At 28.6% G+C, this 21,795-nt stretch overlaps 8 protein-coding genes across 13 annotated transcripts; 5 read left to right on the top strand and 3 right to left on the bottom strand.

Annotated features, from left to right (window-relative positions):
• The first annotated feature begins 4 nt into the window (after positions 1–4).
• Positions 5–5,500, top strand: Cap-D2 (CAP-D2 condensin subunit). Of its 2 annotated transcripts, XM_027345971.2 has the most exons (5): positions 5–129; positions 267–3,978; positions 4,045–4,681; positions 4,746–5,064; positions 5,151–5,500. In XM_027345971.2, the coding sequence occupies exons 2-5, from the start codon at positions 297–299 to the stop codon at positions 5,439–5,441; spliced, it is 4,929 nt and encodes a 1,642-aa protein (XP_027201772.2). In that variant the 5' UTR covers positions 5–129; positions 267–296; the 3' UTR covers positions 5,442–5,500. The 2 variants fall into 2 exon arrangements, with proteins under 2 accessions (XP_027201772.2, XP_075680611.1); XM_075824496.1 differs by lacking the exon at positions 5–129 and having other exon boundaries at positions 221–3,978.
• Positions 5,501–5,523: 23 nt separating this feature from the next.
• mRpL27 (mitochondrial ribosomal protein L27) lies at positions 5,524–6,486 on the top strand. The gene is given in 3 exon segments (XM_027345996.2): positions 5,524–5,647; positions 5,704–6,061; positions 6,213–6,486. Coding segments are annotated over 3 exon segments (690 nt in total). The 5' UTR covers positions 5,524–5,589.
• Positions 6,487–6,496: 10 nt separating this feature from the next.
• Positions 6,497–7,039, bottom strand: LOC113795780 (bolA-like protein 2). The gene is made up of 2 exons (XM_027346002.2): positions 6,828–7,039; positions 6,497–6,757 (listed from the first exon to the last, which is right to left on the bottom strand). The coding sequence occupies exons 1-2, from the start codon at positions 6,888–6,890 to the stop codon at positions 6,563–6,565; spliced, it is 258 nt and encodes an 85-aa protein (XP_027201803.1). The 5' UTR covers positions 6,891–7,039; the 3' UTR covers positions 6,497–6,562.
• An 11-nt stretch (positions 7,040–7,050) lies between these two features.
• On the bottom strand, positions 7,051–8,994 carry LOC113795772 (uncharacterized). Its single transcript, XM_027345993.2, has 3 exons — positions 7,805–8,994; positions 7,620–7,740; positions 7,051–7,562 (listed from the first exon to the last, which is right to left on the bottom strand). The coding sequence occupies exons 1-3, from the start codon at positions 8,017–8,019 to the stop codon at positions 7,185–7,187; spliced, it is 714 nt and encodes a 237-aa protein (XP_027201794.2). The 5' UTR covers positions 8,020–8,994; the 3' UTR covers positions 7,051–7,184.
• Positions 8,995–11,378: 2,384 nt separating this feature from the next.
• LOC113795777 (muscle-specific protein 20-like) lies at positions 11,379–12,401 on the top strand. Its single transcript, XM_027345999.2, has 2 exons — positions 11,379–11,730; positions 11,845–12,401. The coding sequence occupies exons 1-2, from the start codon at positions 11,527–11,529 to the stop codon at positions 12,073–12,075; spliced, it is 435 nt and encodes a 144-aa protein (XP_027201800.1). The 5' UTR covers positions 11,379–11,526; the 3' UTR covers positions 12,076–12,401.
• A 126-nt stretch (positions 12,402–12,527) lies between these two features.
• Positions 12,528–14,237, top strand: LOC113795773 (uncharacterized). 5 transcript variants are annotated; one of them, XM_075824683.1, is made up of 5 exons: positions 12,528–12,660; positions 12,732–12,882; positions 13,075–13,447; positions 13,515–13,805; positions 13,874–14,237. In XM_075824683.1, the coding sequence occupies exons 3-5, from the start codon at positions 13,261–13,263 to the stop codon at positions 14,098–14,100; spliced, it is 705 nt and encodes a 234-aa protein (XP_075680798.1). In that variant the 5' UTR covers positions 12,528–12,660; positions 12,732–12,882; positions 13,075–13,260; the 3' UTR covers positions 14,101–14,237. The 5 variants fall into 5 exon arrangements, with proteins under 5 accessions (XP_075680798.1, XP_075680793.1, XP_075680806.1 ...); XM_075824678.1 differs by having other exon boundaries at positions 12,732–13,447; XM_075824691.1 differs by having other exon boundaries at positions 12,532–12,652; positions 12,732–13,447.
• Positions 14,238–14,350: 113 nt separating this feature from the next.
• Positions 14,351–15,911, top strand: Taz (tafazzin, phospholipid-lysophospholipid transacylase). Its single transcript, XM_027345988.2, has 2 exons — positions 14,351–14,987; positions 15,062–15,911. Exons 1-2 carry the CDS (start codon positions 14,453–14,455, stop codon positions 15,802–15,804), a joined length of 1,278 nt encoding a protein of 425 aa, XP_027201789.2. The 5' UTR covers positions 14,351–14,452; the 3' UTR covers positions 15,805–15,911.
• On the bottom strand, positions 15,897–21,340 carry LOC113795760 (uncharacterized). Its single transcript, XM_027345972.2, has 5 exons — positions 18,966–21,340; positions 18,793–18,894; positions 17,833–18,730; positions 17,343–17,775; positions 15,897–17,287 (listed from the first exon to the last, which is right to left on the bottom strand). The coding sequence occupies exons 1-5, from the start codon at positions 20,863–20,865 to the stop codon at positions 16,202–16,204; spliced, it is 4,419 nt and encodes a 1,472-aa protein (XP_027201773.2). The 5' UTR covers positions 20,866–21,340; the 3' UTR covers positions 15,897–16,201.
• Between the last annotated feature and the right edge of the window lie 455 nt (positions 21,341–21,795).

Raw genomic sequence — 21,795 nt, 5'->3', positions numbered from 1 at the left:
CCAAAAAATTTCATTCACAACTTTGTTGTTTTTCCTGATTATTTTTCACTTGTAAATATTCATAATAAACTTTGTAGATAAATTAATCAATTTTTTGTTAATAGCGATAATTAATAATCAAATTAATTGGTAAGTTTGAAACAAAGAAAATTCTCTTAAATTAAATAAATCGTTTTGTTTTCAAACAATAACGACCTTTATGAATCATTCAACAATTTCATCATCGATTTTTTTGATTTGCCGCTTTTTTTCATTTGTCATTTCAGTGAAAAAATTATCAAAAATATCAATAAACAATGACAATCGAAGAACATTTCAATTTTCGTATACCGGATCGTTTAGAAGAGCTTGAAGATGAAGAAAATTTTTCCAATTTTTATACAGTCAATCGAACGATTGTACGAAAACCAGCCGAATTATCATCACGAATGGTTGAAGCTGAACGTCGTTTCAAAAATCAAGGACCAAATTTTATACTGGAAACATTTGATTATTTTTATTTTGTTATAAAATTTTACAAAGATGTTGATATCGAAGTCCGTTATCAAGCATGGACATTACTTAATCGTTCAATGTTTGCTTTACATGGTCAATTGAATCGATTTATAAATGAAAATTTTAATCTTGATCAACGACGACAACAACAAAATAAACTTCAAATGATTGTCTATGCTTTTGTTCTACTGAGTGATTTATTTGAAAATGATGATAGCAGTATTTCGACGACAAACAACAACAATATCAATAATAAAGATTCGAATGGTAATAATAATCGTAAAAAGAAAAATAAATCATCACAAAAATATGATGATTCAAAACATCAAGCCATATCAACAATGTTACAGATATTTTCCCTACGATTAGATCGTGTATTTGAAACATCACATTTTCTGAATAATTTTATCAACATAACATTACGTTGGATTTATAAGATTATTGAAAATAATCCAAATCGTACACGATCATCAATATATTTTCATAATATTTGTGAATTGATTACCGTAGCTTTGGAACGTTATCAACATTCAATAAATTATTGCATGAAAATTATTGAAATTCTACAGAATAAAGAAAATTCGGCTGCCATTTTATCGGATCTAGTCGCACATAATATAAAACGTTTACCGCATTTATTACTGTTACATGATATAATTGATCAGATAAAATCAATGGATATAAATTTATTATCCAGAGATATTTCCGCTCCGAAAACATTGGCAACATTTTTAATTGAATTAGGTCGGAAATGTACCGATATAATGTTTAAACATGTATCGGATTTATTTGAATTTCTTGAACAAGATTCATATCCAATACGTAATGCTACGTTGGAAATTATTGCCACCATTATTATCAATAAATTCTGTTCACCAACAATATTTAAAGATGTTCATATCAAAAATAAATTATTGGATAAATTGGAAGAACATATACACGATATTGCTGGATTTACACGTGGTCGTGTGCTACAATTATGGAGTCAATTAGCTGAACATGGTGCCATACCTATTGAACGTTTATTATCCGTAATTGATTTGATTATCGGTCGTTTGGATGATAAATCATGTTATGTAAGAAAATATGCTATTCATTTTTTGACGATAATATTGAAAGATAATACATTCAATATGATGAATAAAAAAGATATGCAAAAATTAATGGAAAAAACGCAGATATTAAGTGATCAATTTAAAGAACAATTAATTCAATTGATTGAACAACAAGAAAAAGCAACAGCAAATAATATTGATGATACATCGGGCGATAGTAGTACAATTCATAATGAGGATGATGATACTATTGAAACAAACAGTGGTGATGGTGATGAACCACAAATACAAACACAAAAAGAAAGTCGTAAACGAAAAAGCGAAGAATATGCAAAATTATTTTCAAAAAAACCTAAACAAGATCTAAGTTTGATTGAAGCATTGGCTGCCGATTGGGTCAAATTGGAAAAACCGTTGCAAAATTTTTGGAAACTTCACGGTAAACAGATGAAAGAAAAATTGAAAAATATTGAATTTCCTGACGATCTTCCACAAGATGATCTGGATAAAGGTTTTGAATATTTTCGTAACCAGTTCAAAGAATCTCGATTTGAAGATGCATTTATTTCACTTTTTTCATTGAAATCATTATATCCAAATGAACCAATATTTCAATTAAAATCAACAGATTTTCAATATGATAGCGATGATGATGATGCCAGTGGAAATGTTGGTGGCTTTTCCAATGATAATGACGATATTGATGATGATGATGGTGGTGTTGGTGGTGGTGGTGAAGATGATACAAATAACGTAATTTTCAATGAAGCTGATGGTATATTTTTAAGTGCTATGACAAATTTTAAAACAAATCTAAAAATCAAACTACCTTATGAACTTACAATGGCTAAACAAGTATTCCTTGCACCATTAATTGATTTTGGTAATTTAAATCTGGATCAAGATAATCAAAATAATAATACAACTGGTAGTCAAAAACAAATGATTGAAAAGATATTAAGCGATGAAACTGGTGATTTAATAACGGCAACTGAAAATGCTATTACAATTTCATCGGAAACATTTGAACGTGCATTGAATAAAGTTAAACAATATGAAGCGCTAATTGATCGATTGAAATTGGCAATTCAGATAACTAATTCTATTTCAAAATCAATACCAACCATATGTATTCTGCTTAATTCACGTAATAATAGTGATATTCAAGAAGCTATAAATTTTTTTACCTATGCATATCGTATGGAAATTGATAATGCTTTGTTTGGCATACAACAAATGCTAAAATTGATTTTTAGTCGTGAAAAACCAGTACGTGATGCATTGATGGAAGCATTCGGTGAAATTTATCTAAATCAATCGGCGGATAATGGTGGTGCTGAAAAATTAACAAAAAATCAACAACAAGATTGTCCGGCAAATAAAGCTTTACATTATTTGGAGGTGAAAAATTTATCCAATATGATTTTGAAATTAAATCAAGGTGAACTGATTTGTGCCGAAGCAATAATCAAAGAACTTTATGCTGCACAAAAATTTAATCAAATACATTTGCAAATTTTATGGGAACGTTATGCTAAAAAATATTCAAGAATTACTGATGATGATAGTCGTGCTGCATTGATCATCATCGGAATGTTAGCATCAGCTCAACCATCATTAATACGTAATGAATCAAATTTGAATAATATTATATCGATTAGTTTGGAACCACCACATTGTTTGGATCATCGTTTTGTATCCGATACATGTGAAGTATTGTTAAAAGCATTTCGTTTGCCACAAATTGATTTAATGGAAAGATTTTTTAAATTACCTACGGATCATTTACTTTTCATGCGTCTTCGTTCAATAATTGCCGATAGTATTACAGAAATTGATAGTAAATATTGGCTACGTATGTCATCGGTTATCATTAAAGTAACATATTTTTTAGCCGATAAACCAGATTTGATTATTTCACAAATGATACAAGATTGTTACCGAAATATTATGAATAAATCAAAATTTCAATCGGATCAAAATACACCAAAAGATTCAGTGAATAATGATGTGGAAAATTTATCCTCAGCTTTAATTTCATCACAAAATAATAATTCTGCAACCATGATTGGTCATGTTGATGATATAATGATTTCACGTTTCATATCAATATTGGGTGATGTTGCTATCAATATATTGATACATTTAGATTTACATCTTTCAAAAGAATTAAAGATTCGTCAATATATTAAAGAAAAAGAAAAAACATCTAAAGCTGCCAATGTTTTGTTGGCTAAACAAAAAAAGGCTGGCAAAAATAGCCGATCTAGTTCGAGAAATGAAACCATTCGAAATAGCGTGGCTTCGAATTCAATTTTTATGGATGATGATGATGAAGAAACAATGGATGATGATATGATTGGACCAATCAATGATGATCCATATCAGGAAAATATCTTTAAAATTTGTAATGAATCAGTATTATTTGGTAAGTGTAAACAATCATTTTGTGTTAATTTATCATTGACAAAAAATTGTTTCCTAAAACAAACAGATAAAGGTATATTGAAAAAATTTATTCCACTTATCGAAAGAATTTCGACCGATTATGAAGGAAATTGTTATTCATATTGTCTTCGACAATCAGCTAGTTTAACATTGGCAAAATTTATGGCATTATCATTGAATTATACACGTAAAAATCGTGCCATATTAGCTGATATTTTGGAAAAATCTAAAGATAGTATTATACGTTCGAATGCAATCATATCGTTTGGTGATCTATTGGTACGTTTCCCAAATGAAATGGAACATTTTACTGGAAAAATATTTGGCTGTTTAATGGATGATAATTTTCTGGTGAAAAATAATGCATTGATTGTATTGACCAGATTGATTTTAGCCGATATGATTAAACCAAAAGGTCATATAAGTAAAATTGCTCAATTAGTAACCGATGATCATTTATCGATTTCATCATCAGCAAGATTATTTTTTACCGAATTAGGCAAAAAGAACAATGTATATATTTATAATTATTTGCCCGATATAATCAGTAATCTTTCAGGCCAAAATGGTATGAATGAAACAAAATTTCAAGATATGATAAAATTTTTGTTTGAATTATTGGAAAAAACACGTAACACTGAATCATTGGTTGCTAAACTTTGTCATCGTTTTAGTAACACTACGTAAGTATTTTCCATTGATGGTTAATTTAACAAAAAAAAATTGATTGATTTTTTTCCATTTCAGTGATGAACGTACATGGCGAGATTTATCATATTGTCTTAGTTTACTTCATTATAATGATAGAGCTATGATCAATTTGATGAATAATTTTTCATGTTTTGCCAATAGCCTCTATTGTAACATAATATTCGATAATTTTATGACCATTTTGAATAATACCAGAAAAGGTGGTTCAATCAAATCGGAATCGAAAATAATGTTGGATGAAATGGAATCACGAATAAAAGAAATTCGATCAAAAGCCAAATCAAATGATGAACAAAATAGTAATGTTGTTGTTGAAGAAAATGATGGTCAAGATGAAAACGATAACGCTGCTAATGTAAGGATTGAAAATGATTTTTTTAATTTTGATAAAAACTAACTATTATTATTTTTTTTTATTCTGCCTGGGCTCATTCTAAATAGAACAAACAAAATGTTACTGTTACAGAATCCGATATTCAACAACCAGTAAAACGTACACGAACTGCAGCAAAAAAATCATCAAATCGTTTAAACAATACTTTAACAACAACAACAACAACAACAGCTAATAAAAGAAGAACCAAATCTTCAATGGCCGCTCAACAAGTTATTGAAGCTGAACAAACTAATTTACGACAATCAAAACGAACACGTCGACGAATAATCTATCAAGCAGATAGTAGTGATGATGATGAAAAAGATAATGATAACCAATTTGAATTTAATGAATAATAATGATAAATAACTTTCATAATTTTCTTTTACATAAATAAAATTTAAATTTAATTTTTTTTTTGTTTCTGGAAAGTTTTTTTTCATTTTGGTTGGTAACTTTTGTGGAAATTTTCCCACATGATTTGATTTATTATTTTCACAAAAAATGGCTTCATTTTTGAAAATAAAAACGGATTTATTTTCAAAATGTCTTCGAGATATAAGTATGGAAAATTCTAAAATTTTCTACAGTGATGATAATATCATTTTCCTTTTCTAGATTATTCACAATTACGTATGGCCAAAAGTCCGGCTCAAACACAACGTGGTTATAAAAAGAAACAACGAATATTCAGTTTGAACAAAATACCAGGCGATCGTGTCGATGAACGAATGATGATTGGTACACAAAAACATTTGAATTATTTTCCCGGATTAAATTGTGGTATAAATCCACGAGATAAATCATTGTATGCAATAACTGCCGGTACAATTTACTATTCAATTGAACGTGTACAATTAAATACAAACAATCCATTAGTACAACAATATTTTGTTAACAAAATTCATCCATATTATAACAAATATATTCACGTTATTCCGGATAAATTAGAAAATGAATTTCGTCTTGTAGATATTGTTTAATTAAACTTACAATGAGAAATAATTGAATTAAAAACAAAAAAATTACATAAAAGCAAAGCAGCTGTAAGCTTTTTAAATCTATATTTTTAAGTTTTGAATTTGGTAAAGTTAAGTTTGATTATTTTCTCTTGAATTAATTAATTGATTTAAAGTTTATTTTTAAAAAATGGATAAAAGAAAATATACAATTGTAGCAGCCGTAACTGCAGCCGTATTTGGTGCAATCGGTTATTATTATTATCATCATAAAAATTCAATGGATGATAAGATTAAAAAAACGGCCGATACGATTAAAAAACAAGCCGATACGGTCAAAGCACAGACCGATAGTGTTCAGAAAAATATTCAATCAACATTGAAAGAAATGGAAAAAACTGTTCCAAAACCATCAAAAATTTCTCCCAAAAAAATGAATTAAAATTTTAAAATTTTGAATTTGAAATTAAAATTTATTTTTTTGTTTTTGTTTTAAAAAATATAATGTGTATTTTTTTTCATTTTGATGATTCGGCGGCAAATTTTTCCGGTGTCATTGTTTTCATACGAAATGAATGTATCAAATTCATTTCATCTGCAATTGCTTCATTGACTAGTCGATGTTGTTCCAACAAAGAAAGACCATCAAATTTTGATGATACAATTTTGGCTACAAATTTTGCACCACAACCATCCGAAACGTCTTCGATTTCCTAAATTTTTTTAGGAAGAAAAATTGAATGTTTGAATGCAACGAATGAAATTTGAAACAAAAACACCTACAACATGAGTAGCGGCTAATTTATCAATTAATTTTGTTTTTAATTGTTCAACAGTAATTGACATGATTTGTTTTCAAACAACAAAAAAAAGAAGATTTGTAATGAATATGAAAATATTTGATTTTTAATAATAATCATAAAGATTTTGAAAATAACGTGTGTGAATGTTTATTTGAGGGATGATGATGAATGAATGAATGAATGAATTAATTCGATACAATCGATTATTTTCGAATTCGAACATTGTTTTGGCGGGATTGACTCAATATTTATTTATCATATAACAAAACAAATGATGATGAAAGGTATTTTGCTAGATTTTTTTCATTTCTTTTTAGAAGAAAAAAAATCTTTACATTTATAACTTGGATGGATGTTGGGATATTGTCGATGGTGGTGTTAATCGTGAAAAAAATTGCATAAATTCTGGATAAGTAACCATTCGTATGTGAAACATTTGTTGATTTTTTTCTCGATTTATTTCATCGTCATCGTTATTGTTTGCTGTTGATTCAGATGATGATTTTATTGCTCGTTCATCATTCGACGACGATGACGATTGTATTTGATGAGCATCAAATAAATATGGTGGAACTTGAAATGATTCCGTTCTTCTAATCAATTCATAATCATTTGAATCTGTTTGTTCCATTTGATCATCCGAATGATTTGTCATATGATCAGCCATATTATTATTATTGTCAATGATGAATGCTTTCATTGTTCGTGGAATAGACTATTTCATCAAAAAAAAATTATGATCAGAAATTCGCATTTTATTATTTAGACTTACATTATCCATATGAAATCGTTCAATAATTTTTTGTCTTGTATTCGGTATCAATAATTGTTGCCAAATTTTTGGTAATGATTGTTTGATGGAATTTTCAATGGAATTTGGCCTATCCGATGCACTGGTGATATGAAAATCGATTGTTAAAAATCGATTAAATCGATTTTTTTAAAAAAAGAACTTACTCTTTTAATTTTAACGATGATCGTTTAGCGCTAATACCACGACAATATGGATGAAATACAACACGACGACAATTAACACGTTCAACAGCTGAAGCCGGTTCAGCCGATATCAAATTATTGATCAAAAATGATGATATTAATGTTAACCAAATCCAATATGATGATGATGAAGATGATGAAAACCAAACATTTAATGAATATTTTATAATGTACATTATGAATGATAATTAATAATTTTAAAAAAGTCAATTTGAAATGAAAATTTTTATGTTGATGATGATGATGATTGTATCTTTGATTCGAAGAATAAAAACAGTTATCTCAGTTGGGTTTTTATATACTACCCGAATCTTTGATCGGGCGAATGAACCGATTCGATGAATGAATGATGGACAATGTAAACCGGTGTGTGTTTAATTTTGATTTAAAAAATGGAAAAAAATTCTTCCGGATAATCATAGAACGATGATGATGATGATAATGAACTATGGTCACTAATTAAACCGTTGTTTAAGGTTTATACATTTGATGTGATTTTTTCCTTCGATGTTTGATCGATCGATCGATCAATTGATTCGATTCGATTCGATCGTTATCACTACTATAAATGATGATTATCGAACGGGAAAATTATTCAATGTACTTCTCTGTGTGTGTGTGTCTATGTCCGTAAATGGATTTTGATTGAACGATGAATGAATGAATGATTATGGTCATTATCAAATTCTCAATTTGAATGAGAAAAAAACAAAATAAAAAATTGGTCTTTTTATATGCTAAATACGCTATATATAAATGTGGACGAAATACGCAAACACCGTATGTATTTTGTTTGGCTACTTTGTCCATTGAAAAAAAATGGACATGAACATCATTGATTAAGTTTTTCTATAGTAAGATCGGTGTAGAGGGAGAATATATTTTTTTTGTGTTTTGTTTTCGACAGATAATTTATTAGGAAGTTTTTTTATAAAAAAAATGGTCAATTCACGACTGTGAAAGTGGCAAAACAACAACAAAAAAAAGGAAAGGTAAAAAACCTTTTCACAAGAAAGGTTAAAGAACTGAACCCCTCATCCATTTAATCTTAATTTTTTTTCACCTTCGAAAATCATGATGATGACCACATCATGGGTAATGTTATTATTCTTGTAAATGAAATTTTCGTTATTCAATCGTTCAATGATCATCGCATCAGGCAAAAGAGAATTCAATAATATTATGAAGGGAAAATTTGGACTTGACTAAATAATGAAATTTTTATTGGCTTCACCAAAAAAAAAAACGGGAGCAATATTTTTGATTTGATTAACTTGATTCATCAATTAACTATTTAATTGATTTTGTTTGGTTTGTTTGTCATCATTATTAAATTTTTTTGTTTTGTTTCGTTTCGTTGATTAAGAAGCAAATATTATTCCATAGAAATTTTGCAAATCTTGTGACATTTTTTCATTTATTCTATAAATAAAATCAATCAAAATCATCAAAGATGATAATGTGATCACCAGTAACCTGGAACAAACAAACAACCAGTTGAAAATGGTATTATTTTCATCATTATACTAATGGTATCTGGAAATAGAAATGGAAATATATTTGAATCAATCATCTGATTCTTTATTATCTAAATAAATCTATTTAATGATGATCGATCGATCGATTGATAATAAGTAATACATATTTGCATTCAAACACACTCACACACACATATTTCCATTTGTCATTTCAGTTTTAGTTTTTTAGTTTTTCGTTTCCAGTTTTTTTTCCTGATTTGTATCGTGGAATAATAATTCATCGAATTTTGAATTCAATATTCTTTTTAGCCTACTTTTTTTTCGCTTGAAACAAAATAAATATTTGTGAAATATATTCTTCTTCTCATTAGCAAATCGTTGGCGTAAATATATTTTCTTTCCTTTCAATATTCTTTCTCACCAAACAAACAAACAAGAAATAAATAAATATTTCTCAATCTTTTCGTAATTTTCATCATTAGGTGTGTGTAATACATTTTCGAAAATTGAATAAGAAAATTTTGTCTTGTTTTGTTTTGTTTTACGTTTGACATATTTGGTATATGTTTTTTTGAATTGAAAATGAAATGAAGAAAAAACAAACAAATTCGACAAACAAATATATTATGAATATGCAATGAGTGTGTGTGTATTGAAGGAATTTTTTGTTTTCTCGCTCAACTTGTAATCGGACTTGTTGTTCATTAATTTTCGGATGTTTCATTTTTGTACTTGTTATTGAATGAATCGTGGGTGTTTATTTCAATATTGATGAGGATGGGATGATGATGGGGATGGGGAGTGGCAAACAAACAAAAATGTTTCATTAATTTCATTGAAATATGTAGCGGTTGTACTTGTTTTTTCGCTGTTGTTGATGATGTTTGCAAGCAAAAAAAAACAAAATTCTATCCATAATAAACACATGAAATGTTTATTCGACATAATCATCGTTCATCGCAATGAATCTATATTTGGCAACTAGAAAATCATCATCATTTTCACTGACATTTCATCTGAGATTTTGTCGTTTATAATCATTATAATGATAAATATTATTACACCAAAAAGGATTCATTCATTTCATTTATAAATCAAAGTAACTTATTCATCGATAACATTTTTTCTTAAATGAATTTCTTTTCCCCAAATTCTAAATGGTACAAATACCCAAAAGGCAGTGTGTCAAAATTCCATTATGCATAATTTTGTTTGAATTAAAATAATTTTTTTTTTGTTACAACAACGAGGTTGAACAAAAAAAAACAAACAAGAAAATGTTTCATATTCAAATTATGTTCTTTTTTTTCGAGAAAGAGAGAGAATGAAAAAAGAAAAAGTAACTGGAAATTTTCTTATTGTCAAAATTTTCATTTGCTGACGTCTGATGACTAAAGCGTCAAATGATGTGATCAGTGTGGTTTTAGGGTCAATATTTTTTGATCTTCTATTTTTTCTTGGTTGATTAATTGCAAGATTAGCATTATTTAATACTTTTTTTTGTTCATAATGATATCAAGTTGAACGTACGCGAATTGCATTTGCATATTCATAATACATAGGATTTATATTTGCGGTTGGTGATTATGTAAAAATTTTCTCGGTTTTTTTTCGATATTTTTAGACTTGATTCTTCAGAGTGTTTCAATTACAAAATTCTTGCCAATTTTTCTTGTTTTGTTTTTTGCCAATCTAAACAACGAAAATGAATATAGAAATCACTATTATTACTGAATGATGAAAAGAAAGAAACCTTTTTTTCGGTGAGAAATGATGATGATTGCCACCAGCAATAAGCAACAACAACAAAAAAAATAAAGAAAAATTCATTCAAGAATTTGAATTTTTTTTTGTTTTTTTTCGTATAATAAAAATAGAGCAATTCTGTTGACGAACGACAAGATAAACAACAAGAAGAATATTCTTCTATTTTTTTTGTGGATTGCTTCTCTTTTCTTGTGGTTGGTAGAATATTCTAGCCAGAAAAAAAAACATTATATTCTTTTCCATCAACAATTTAAAATTGTTGCAACGAACTAAAAACCAAACCCAGATCTTTGTAAAAAGATTATTTAGACATTAACTTTGTTGATCAACCAGATCATTCTTGATTAGGTTCTTTGCTTGTTTACTACAAAAATCATTGAAAATTTTTCTTAATCTGTTTGATTGAAACTTGAAAGATCAACTTGAACAAAAATAAAAATGGCCCATTATGGTATTCAAGCAGCTGTTACAGCAAAAACTGCATCAAAACGATCACCAAATGTTGAACAAGCATTACTTAGCTGGATATTTGAAAATATTGGTGAAAAAGTACCTGAAGGTATTGCATATGAAGAAATATTAAAAGATGGTGTTGTTTTGTGTAAATTGATGAACAAAATCAAACCAGGAGCAATCGATAAGGTAAGTAAATTTCATTATCGATTATCTATTTATTGTAAAAATAATAATTCATTTTTTATCGATCGATCGATTGATTGATTACCTACTGTTTTCTTTTTTTATATTTTGTTTCAGTTTGCTTCCGGTGGTAGTGCCTATATTCTTATGGAGAATATTAATAAATTTTTAAAAGCAGCACAAGATTATGGTGTTCCACATGATCAATTGTTTCGAACAGTTGATTTGTTTGAAAGAAAAAATATACCCGAAGTAACAGCCGGTATTATTAGTTTGGCTCGTGTTGCATGCAACAATCCGGATTATAAAGGAACACAATTAGAAAAATGGGTATTTGCAAACAACTAAATGAAGAACAAAAAAAAAGAACAAAAAAAAACTAATTAGAATTATAAAAAACCAAAAAGCCAAAAAGAAATCACCATCAATCAACACCAGAATCACCAGCATCAATCAAATGTGTCCGAAACATTCGAATACGATTCATTCGAATTTTTTTTTCAAAAAAAAATCCCCTCTTTTTGTTAATCCTTACCACCACACCAAACACATATTATTTTGTCATACATTTTGGTTTGACAAATCAAACAAAACAAATCAAATGCAAAAAAACAAAACCAATAATTTATATATTTTATATTGAATCGAATAAATTTTGAAAATTGAAAATCGAATCTTTGTCGGAAATCATTTGTTTTTTTTTTTTGTTGGTTGTTGTCGAATGAAAGAATCCATATTGAAATTTTATTGAATTATGCCACCATCTGGTGGTTGGTTTTCCAGTCGAAATTCTTTCATTTTTTTTCAGCTCAGTTTAGCCGCGGCCATTTGTATGTGTTATATGTCCACACAAGACACTGGACAATGTTGGGTATTTTTTTTTCTTCTTTTACTTTTCTCCGCGAATATCTTATTCTTAAAGGTGGTAAGGTGGTAAGAACTATCAGTGTATGTTTGTTTGAGTGACATTAGTCTTTACATTTGTCTCTCAAATGTTTTAATAGCATGCTTCAAACAACAACCAGAAGAAGAAAAACCTCTCCATTCATTGGCGCCATGCAAAAATTACCAAAAAAATATTTTACCAAATTTTTTCAATTATCATCGTTTTCTTCAGAAAATTGACTAACTTGGCTGCAGCTTTTTCAATGTAATGTAATGTAAAACAATCTTGGCTGATTATCATCATTTCATTCATTTTTGACAATTTTTATCATTTCAAACGAAATTCAATCGATTTTTTTTCTTGCTATCAACATTTTCGATTGAATTTCTACGTCTTTGATTTTTTTTTCTGTCATTTCATCTTTTTCTCCGAATATAACTCCCTATTATTCACTCTTGAAGGAAAAATTGAGGAAACTTTTCAATAAGAAAAAACGACAATTGAATTTAATTGATTGTCAATTGACAAACAACCAACCAAACAACAACAAATTCAATGACAACGACAACCAATAATGATTGATGATATTTGTTGTTATTATTAGATGCTCAACATCAGAAAAATAGTGATTTTTATCCCAAAACACAATGAGAAAAAAGAATAAAAATCGTCATTCATTTCATCATCATCATCATAGTAATAGTATAATGTCAATGGCAATCAATCTGGTCAATAACAACAACAATAATCATTATTATATAATCAATTCTGTGATTTTAATATTTGTTTTTATTTCAATTTTATGGTCATCATTTCAAATCGTACAGATTAATGGTAAGTTTTTTTTTCGATGATGTTTTCATGTGATTTATTCATTCATTTCATCAATTTTTCGGTTTAGCATTCGAAGATCTAAACAATGATGAACTATCAACATTCTGTATAATTGGCCAACTATTCAAGTGCAATGATGATGAAGATTGTATCGAATTGGATGATGATCAAAATCAAAATCATTCAAAAGATCATCATCATCATCATATTGATATACCGATTGGCCAACGATTAGGAAATTGTGTTTGTCGTGATTCAAATCATTGTAAACGATCAATAAAAACTGACAACAATATGCAACTACCACAAAGTGATCATTTATCCAATCTTGTTAATTATCAAACAAATTCCAATCTAAGTATGTATCTTGTTTTTGTAATTTTTCCAAATTTTTATCTATTTTTTTCTCATTGAAAATCTATATAGAATTAATAATAAGCATTTCAATGATAATGGCTATAATTGGTTTTTTAAGTTTTATAATTTATTATTATGGAATTCGTTATGGTATGATACAATATTATGCTAGACGTTTAGGTTTAATTAATAATCGTCAAAATTCAAATATTGAAGATAATCAATTATTAAATCATATTTCATCCACGACGACGACAACGACCGCTAATCATGATGATATTGAACTTACACTTTGATTTTACAAATTTACAAAATTTGAAAATAATGTAACGAAAAAAAATGTTTGCCTTTTTTTGTGTAATTTTGTAATTGCATTTTTCTTTTTCTGTTCCAAATATATTATATTTTGTAAATATAAAATTTTTTACAATAATTTAATTGTAAAGTTAATTTTGTTGAAAAAAAACTTGATTTGAATGGAATTTTTAATAACGTTAGACGTGGACGGGTTTTTGCCTTTTTTTACACCAACGATCGATGATACAAAATATGAGAACGAGTTGTTTGTTTGTTGTTGTGGGTGCACATGTATAAACATTATGCATTTTCTTTTCTTCTTTTGATCAAATTTAATGTCTAATTCTATTGATGACAATGATGAAACAAAACAAACAACAACAACATCAGCCAACAAATCTATCTAAAGAAGAGCTTGAGCAAAAATCACCAAAATCATCATTAGAAAAACAACAACATCATTATCGTTATAAATGGCCAACACTTTTATCTACTGATAATCCATCATTTGGTTGGTATATTGGATCACATTTTGTTATACCAATTGTTGGATTATTTAGTAAATTTTGGATGAATATTGTAAATAAAAGTACTGTTTATAATGCAAATGTTTTCAATGAAACACTTAATCGAAATTATTTGGCATTAATTTCATCTTCATCTCAAAAATCCAAATTACCACGACGACGACCATTGATAACATATTGTAATCATACTTCGTGTATGGATGATCCATTAATTTGGGGATCATTAATGCCATTTAATTGGCTTTTAAATTCAAATCGTTTACGTTGGACATCGGCTGCAGCTGAAATCTGTTTCAATTCACCAATTTATACAACATTTTTTGCACTGGGTAAAACATTTCCAATGATTCGTGGTGATGGTAAAGTTTTTTTCTAAATCAGAATTTTTCAAAAGAAAATTCATTTTTTATTTTTTCCCCAAAAAAATATACAGGAATATATCAACCAGCAATGAATTATGCTTCAAAATTAATGCGCGATGGTGAATGGTTACATTTTTTTCCCGAAGGAAAAGTTATTCCACGACCAGAAAATGCTGATCCAAAATTATTGAATTTTACTCTTGTTGATGGTAAATATGATCAAAGTCAACAACAACAACTAGTCAACAACGATGATAAAACATCATTATCAGATAACCAACAACAACAATACTCATTGAAATGGGGTATGGCACGTTTAATTATTGAACATGTATTATCCGAAGGAAAAGATCAGGATGATGAATATCATCAGATAAAACCTTTGGAAGGATTTAGTAGCATTTCTGATCTGCCACCATCATCATCGAAATCGAATCAATCCGATGAAACATTACCTGAAGTTGATGTACTGCCTATGTATCATTTTGGTATGGATGATGTTTTACCAACAAAAAAACCATATATACCAAGAATATTTTGTCGTGTAACATTTCTAGTCAGACCTGAAGGACCAATTCGTATTGATAGAAATTTTCTTATGAAATTATTTTCACAAAATGATGATGATGAAAGTCAATCAACGTCAACGTTAACAACAAAATCATCTTCATTAACAACATCACAATCATCATCAACAACGATTGAACTTAGTTTAACTGAAAAACGAATTCGTTTGATGAAATTTCTTGAAAAAGAATTAAATATTTTAGCAGCTAAAACAAAAGCATTACATTTTAATCCAAAATCAAGTTGATTTGATTTTGGTAAAAAAGTTAGATAATTTTTTAAATTTCGTAACACTCCATTTTCTTTTTTATAATTTTTAATCAATTAAAACACAAATCATCATTAGAAAAATAATTTAATTGTTACTGTTTGTTTGTTTGTTGCAAATTATATAATTATAATAATGAAAATAATGAAAAAATAAATACATTTTCTACATAATTGTTTCCAACAAACAAAAAAAAAGTTGTTTTTTAAAAATATTATTGATAATTGGAATGAATAATTTTCCAAACGGACCAAATCAATAAAGTTCTGTCGATTTTGTTTTTGATCAAGATTCAAGGTGAGATTGAAGAATTCCACATGAAAAGGAATTTCTGGACGGATTTTTTTGTTAGTTTGTTAGTTTGGCAATTCATTGATTAAATTGATGAATGATTATCGGCTTCAATTTCCATTTTACAAATATTAGTTGGATTAACATTAAAAGCTGCACTATTTGTTGTTGTTGTGTTTGATGAACTAGTCACTATATTTATTCGGCCACTATTATCTGTTGATGATATTTGTTGATCAACTGGAACTAATAATGGTTGCATTGTTGTTGTTTGTCTTTGTTGTTGTTGTTGTCTATTGTCGACAATATTATTTTTACCGATACCAATTGTGGCAGCTGATAATGTATTTGTTGCACAACATTTATGTGTTTTAATTTCTTCTTCTTTGAAAAAATAAGCTTCACAAACTGGACAAGAATAAAGTAAAATAAATGTTTGAAATGATGTGCTAGTATTATTATTATTGTTATTGGCCGATGTTGTCGATAATTTTTGTTGTTGAGTATTATTATTATCTTGTTGTTGATAATGAATATTTGTTGTTGTTGTCGATGTTGTTGTTGTATCTTGTTTTTGTTGTTGGGATGTAGATGATAATGATGATGAGGTAGTCAAAGTAGATGATGATGATGATAATTGTGAATGATGCATTTGATGATCAGTGGACGGTATTATTTGCTGTTGATTAGGCGACGATGATGATGATGTTGTTAACGGAAGAGATGAACCGGTAAATAAAATAATACTGCCATTATTATTATTATTATTATTGTTCTTGGAAATCGTTGTTGCTGTTGTTTGGGCTTTAGTTGCAGTAGCAACAGAAGAACAATCCGATATTGTCAATTGATCATTTGTAAAAATCGAACCTTTATTATTATCATCAATCGATTTCTTATCAGTATTTTTAGATTGATCTATTGAATTTGTGATTAAATTGCTAGTTTCCTTTTTGGATTCATTTTCCGAAGTTTGATTGTTGTTGTTGTTGGAATTTAATACTGTCTCATGTTCAATGTTACGAACATTTGTTTTGTTGTTGTTGGGTGAAGAATTTGGTGATTGTTTTTCTTGATTTGCTTTGATTATAGCATTCACTACTTCTTGATGTGTTTTACTATGTTCACGAAGATGTGCTCGTCGTGTAAATGAACGTGTACACATTGTACACTAAACAGAAAAAAAATTAGTCATTGGCATCACGGAAAAACAAAAAAAAACTTACCTGATATGGTTTTACACCTGAATGTGTCAATATATGAGCTTTTAATTTATCCGGTCGATTAAATTCACGTTTACAACCATTATTATTCATTGGACATTTATAACGTTTGATTGGATCATGTACTAATTCATGTCTTTTCAGTTTATCTCGACGATTAAATGCTGCATCACAAATTTTACATGCAAATGGTTTCTCCCCGGTATGTATTATCAAATGAACTTTTAAATAATTTGCCGTTTTAAATGATTTATCACAATATTTGCAAATGAATAATCCGGCACCATGTGTCAATAAATGGCGACGTAAATATCGTTCACAAGGAAAAATTTTATTACAATGTTGACAAGGATAATGATGTGATGTTGTTGCCTTATGATTTTCCAGCGCATTTTCCGTTGTATATCGATTCAAACAAATTGAACATCGATAAATTCTATTCAAAAAAGAAAAGTAATTTTAAATTCTTGATAAATGAAAAAAATTTAAATACCTTGATTTGGCTCTTATTGATTCATTGGAACCACTTTGCACTTCAGTTTCAGTGTTATTATTACATTGATTGGCCTTGTCATGTGATTGTAAATGTTTGATAAATGATTCAACATTATTATAACTTTCTTTACATTCATTTGCTGTACAACGATATCGAATATTTTCATCATTAGCAACAGTATGATCAACACAATGCATTTTAAATTCAGTTTCTTTTGTACTAACAAATCCACAATTTGTTACTGGACAGGTAAATTTATCTTGTACTTTTATTGGTTCCAACAATGATGTTGATTGATTGATAATGGTCGATGTTGGCTGTGAAGGTGGTATAGTGGCCGATAATTGATAAATAGAAGTATCACTTGGTAATTCTTGTTTTATTGATATCGTTGTCATATTCGATTGATTTGTTTGATGACTAGAATTTAGAAAATTTGATGAATTTGTTGAAGTTTCTTGATTTGTAACGATATGATGAATATTTTGATGAGAAGGATTATTATTTGGATGTGTTATTGTTGGTTGTGGTTGTTGTTGTTGAAGATCAGTGGTAATTGAAGAAGAAGAAGAACCATCATTAATTTGATTCGGATGTTCAGCATTACAATGTACTTTTAATATTTCAAAATTTTCCGATTGAAAACCACATTTCAACGGGCAAATATAGATAACAGTTTCGTTAATAGCCATATCTGTAGCTATTACTTTTGTTGTTTGTGTTTGAACTGTTGATGATGATTGTTGTTGTTGTTGTTGCTGCGATTTTGATGTTATTTTATTCTTCATACCAACATTAGGCATATTTTTCAACGATTGATCTACTGAAGTTTTATATGCAGTTTGATATTGTTCTTTAGTTACTTTATGTGTCATGATATGTTTACGAAGATTATCTGTATTTAAAGAGAAAAGATATTGTTTAGAATCGAAGATTTTTAAAAAAATTTGTTCATACTTTTTTGTCCAAATGCTTTTCCACATATACAACATTGATATGGTTTCTCCCCGGTATGGCAAGGCATATGATTAGCCAATTCGATACTTTTTGTATATGAACCTAGAATTTGGTGAAAGAAAAAACAAACATTTTAAAATTCAAATTGAAAAAAATTGAAAATCAAAAATTACGTTCACAAAAATTGCATTTAAATAATTCAACGGCAGTTGTTGTCATCTGTGATGATTGTTGGTTCGGGTTAAATGTCTGTGAATCTTGATTAATCATTATAGTTTGTTGTGATGATGATTGTTGTTGTTGTTGGGAATGATGTTTGATCACATTCAATGTTTGTTGTTGTTGTGGTTTACTCGTCGAATGATGAATTTCGTTTGATATGGATGGCGAAGAAGTTTGTGTTGATCGAACAGTAGACGCAATTTGATTTGGTCGATGTTCAATAATACTACTTGGTTGTGTGGATGATGATGGTCGAGGTAAATTAAGAAAACGTGAAGGAGATCCAATTGAATTATTATTATCATTCGAAATTACACCACCACCATCAACAACAATATCACCAATCGATGTTGTATCAAATGATGATGTTTTGAGCAACGATGATGATGATGATGATGATCGTGAACCTCCATTACTATTACCACCACCAACAAGATTTACATCGTTAGAAGAGGTAATATTCTGTATGAATGATTGAAATGATGATGTTGGTGAATGGTTGTTATGTATTGTATTAATAAAATTGATCACATTAACGGATGATTGCTGCGTTTGTTGTTGTTGTTGATTATGATGATGATGAACACCTGTATCAATAGCATTAGATAAGGAAGAAGAATTGGCTGAAGAAATTAACATCGAATGTGTTGGATCAGATGTTCCATTTATTGTTGTTGATGATGATGATGATGATGAATGAACACCATAGTGGTTACCAATCGAAACAATAGATCTTGATTGTTGTTGTTGTTGTTGATTAACAATATCGTTCAAAGTTGATTCTTGATTCGAATCTAATCCATGATTTAGATGAGCAAATTGTGCAAAATCATCAGTATTTGAACTAACATCACCACCATGTAAATGCAATAATGATGATGGTGATATTGAATTACCAATACTGGCAATCATATTTGCATCTAATGATGATGTTAATGAAAGTAAATCATTATCAGGTAAAACCATATTATTAACATTAATTGATGATGATGATCCATTCAATGAATCAATTAATGGTGATGAACGATTTAAATGGCTATTTCCTCCCATATGATGATGTTGTTGTCTATTTATGATATTTAAATCACCACCAACTAATGGATTATTAGATATATGGCCTGATCCATTACCGGAGGATGTAGTCATCATTGAGGTAGGTGAATTATTGTTGCTTGAAATTAACAATGGTGATGAATTTGATGAAAGTGATTTACCCATTGAATGATGAACATGATGATGGCTAAGATGACCACCACCACCACCACCAGGATGATGAATCAATTGTGGCTGCTGCTGTTGTGATATACCCAAATGTAATTCAATTTCAGCTAATTCTCTTAATTTTTCACTATTTGTAGATAATGTACTATTTTTTGAAAGTTGTTGTTGTTGCTGCAGTCGATTATTACAAATTTTTTTATGTTGTACAAATAATTGTAAATAGGAAAAATGTTGTTTACATTTTCCACATTCAAATAGATCATTTTCATCATCAATATGATCACCAAATGAAAATGATGTTTGTTGATCAATCGATGATGATGATGTTCGAAATTGTATTTCAGAACCAGTTGATGCTGAACGTTGTAATTGATGATGATGATGATGCTGGTGATGTTGATGTGAATGAATTTGAGCCGATTCTGTTGATTGTATTATCTGTTGATGTTGTTGTTGTTGTAATTGATGATCACCAACAAGTGTCACAACATGTGATTGTTGTTGAAGATGTTGACCTGTAGAATTCAAACTACCACCACCACCATTATTACCACTTCCATCATTATTACCGGATATGATGGCAGTGGTTGTAGCTATTGTCGATGATGATGGTTGATGTGATGAAGACATTTTATCAACAGCAAAAGATAATGATTATTTTATGAACAAAAATATGTTGATGGATAAATGATGAAACTAAAAACTACATTTTGAACAAACAAACAAATTCGAATGTTTTGTTTGAATTGAAAATTTTTGCTATTTTTTCGAGAAAAAATTCAAGTCAACATTGTCAAGTAACCAACAAAATGAAAGAGAGAAAGATTTACAGAAGATTTTTAAATAGAAATCAAATACATAGTTGTTGTTATTGTCGATTGATATCAAATCATGTGATTTACTCCTTTTTTTTCACATTCAAAACAAAACAAAAACATGATCAAATGACACATGTGGATTGTTGTTGTTGTCAATAAACAAAAAAATAAAATGTTCAATGTTTTGATGATGATGATTATTTTCTTTTCTTTCTTTTAAATATTAAAGGGAAATTACAAGAAAAATAAAATACAAATTTTATGACAATCAACGATCAACAACAATGCAATGGTTGCAAACAATGTTTATACATCTACACATAAAATATTGTTTGTTTTGTTTGACAATCATCATCATCATCATAACATACAGACAAACACACATAAACAAAGAATGTAGAAGTAGTGAGTTTTGGTCAAAACAAAAAAAAAAATGATGAAATTCTTGTTAACTTGCGCAAGAATATTCTCTCTGTTTTCAGAATTTTTTTTTCTTTTCACACCAAAAAAAAAAATCAAGGTTTCTTTTGTTTATATTTTCAGCTGTATTTTTTTTTGTTCGACTCAATGAATGAGGGTGAGCAATAGCAATATGCACAAAGAGAGAGAGAGAGTGAATGAGAGGGTGAGCGATGAGCAATTGCTGCTCATCAATCGATCAATAGCAATTTCGAATTAAGAAAAAAAATGCAAAAAAAAAAAATGACATGCGCAATTCGAATGTTGCATTGTAAAAATTTTG

Source organism: Dermatophagoides pteronyssinus, unplaced genomic scaffold (genome assembly GCF_027571235.1).
Source record: "Dermatophagoides pteronyssinus isolate colony J.1.1.1.1 unplaced genomic scaffold, Derpt_VIB-CSIC_2022.12 sq0001, whole genome shotgun sequence".
In the NCBI taxonomy this organism is placed as follows: Eukaryota; Metazoa; Arthropoda; class Arachnida; order Sarcoptiformes; family Pyroglyphidae; genus Dermatophagoides; species Dermatophagoides pteronyssinus.
Note: the sequence above shows the minus strand (reverse complement) of the source record. Positions and strands in the feature narration are given on the sequence as shown.

What these genes read in the sequence shown, in the direction of transcription:
- Cap-D2 (XM_027345971.2), top strand. Translation starts at nt 297, where the DNA reads ATGACAATCGAAGAACATTTCAATTTTCGTATACCGGATCGTTTAGAA. An exon ending in CATCGTTTTAGTAACACTAC is followed by an intron (nt 4,682 to 4,745) that starts GTAAGTATTTTC and finishes TTTCCATTTCAG; the next exon opens with TGATGAACGTACATGGCGAG. An exon ending in AAAACGATAACGCTGCTAAT is followed by an intron (nt 5,065 to 5,150) that starts GTAAGGATTGAA and finishes CATTCTAAATAG; the next exon opens with AACAAACAAAATGTTACTGT.
- LOC113795780 (XM_027346002.2), bottom strand. Translation starts at nt 6,890, where the DNA reads ATGTCAATTACTGTTGAACAATTAAAAACAAAATTAATTGATAAATTA. An exon ending in AATTAGCCGCTACTCATGTT is followed by an intron (nt 6,758 to 6,827) that starts GTAGGTGTTTTT and finishes AAAAAAATTTAG; the next exon opens with GAAATCGAAGACGTTTCGGA.
- LOC113795772 (XM_027345993.2), bottom strand. Translation starts at nt 8,019, where the DNA reads ATGTACATTATAAAATATTCATTAAATGTTTGGTTTTCATCATCTTCA. An exon ending in TCATCGTTAAAATTAAAAGA is followed by an intron (nt 7,741 to 7,804) that starts GTAAGTTCTTTT and finishes TCATATCACCAG; the next exon opens with TGCATCGGATAGGCCAAATT. An exon ending in AACGATTTCATATGGATAAT is followed by an intron (nt 7,563 to 7,619) that starts GTAAGTCTAAAT and finishes TTGATGAAATAG; the next exon opens with TCTATTCCACGAACAATGAA.
- LOC113795777 (XM_027345999.2), top strand. Translation starts at nt 11,527, where the DNA reads ATGGCCCATTATGGTATTCAAGCAGCTGTTACAGCAAAAACTGCATCA. An exon ending in AACCAGGAGCAATCGATAAG is followed by an intron (nt 11,731 to 11,844) that starts GTAAGTAAATTT and finishes ATTTTGTTTCAG; the next exon opens with TTTGCTTCCGGTGGTAGTGC.
- LOC113795773 (XM_075824683.1), top strand. Translation starts at nt 13,261, where the DNA reads ATGAGAAAAAAGAATAAAAATCGTCATTCATTTCATCATCATCATCAT. An exon ending in TCAAATCGTACAGATTAATG is followed by an intron (nt 13,448 to 13,514) that starts GTAAGTTTTTTT and finishes TTTTCGGTTTAG; the next exon opens with CATTCGAAGATCTAAACAAT. An exon ending in TCAAACAAATTCCAATCTAA is followed by an intron (nt 13,806 to 13,873) that starts GTATGTATCTTG and finishes AAATCTATATAG; the next exon opens with AATTAATAATAAGCATTTCA.
- Taz (XM_027345988.2), top strand. Translation starts at nt 14,453, where the DNA reads ATGACAATGATGAAACAAAACAAACAACAACAACATCAGCCAACAAAT. An exon ending in TCCAATGATTCGTGGTGATG is followed by an intron (nt 14,988 to 15,061) that starts GTAAAGTTTTTT and finishes AAAAATATACAG; the next exon opens with GAATATATCAACCAGCAATG.
- LOC113795760 (XM_027345972.2), bottom strand. Translation starts at nt 20,865, where the DNA reads ATGTCTTCATCACATCAACCATCATCATCGACAATAGCTACAACCACT. An exon ending in AAAAGCATTTGGACAAAAAA is followed by an intron (nt 18,731 to 18,792) that starts GTATGAACAAAT and finishes CTTTAAATACAG; the next exon opens with ATAATCTTCGTAAACATATC. An exon ending in TCAATAAGAGCCAAATCAAG is followed by an intron (nt 17,776 to 17,832) that starts GTATTTAAATTT and finishes TTTTTTGAATAG; the next exon opens with AATTTATCGATGTTCAATTT.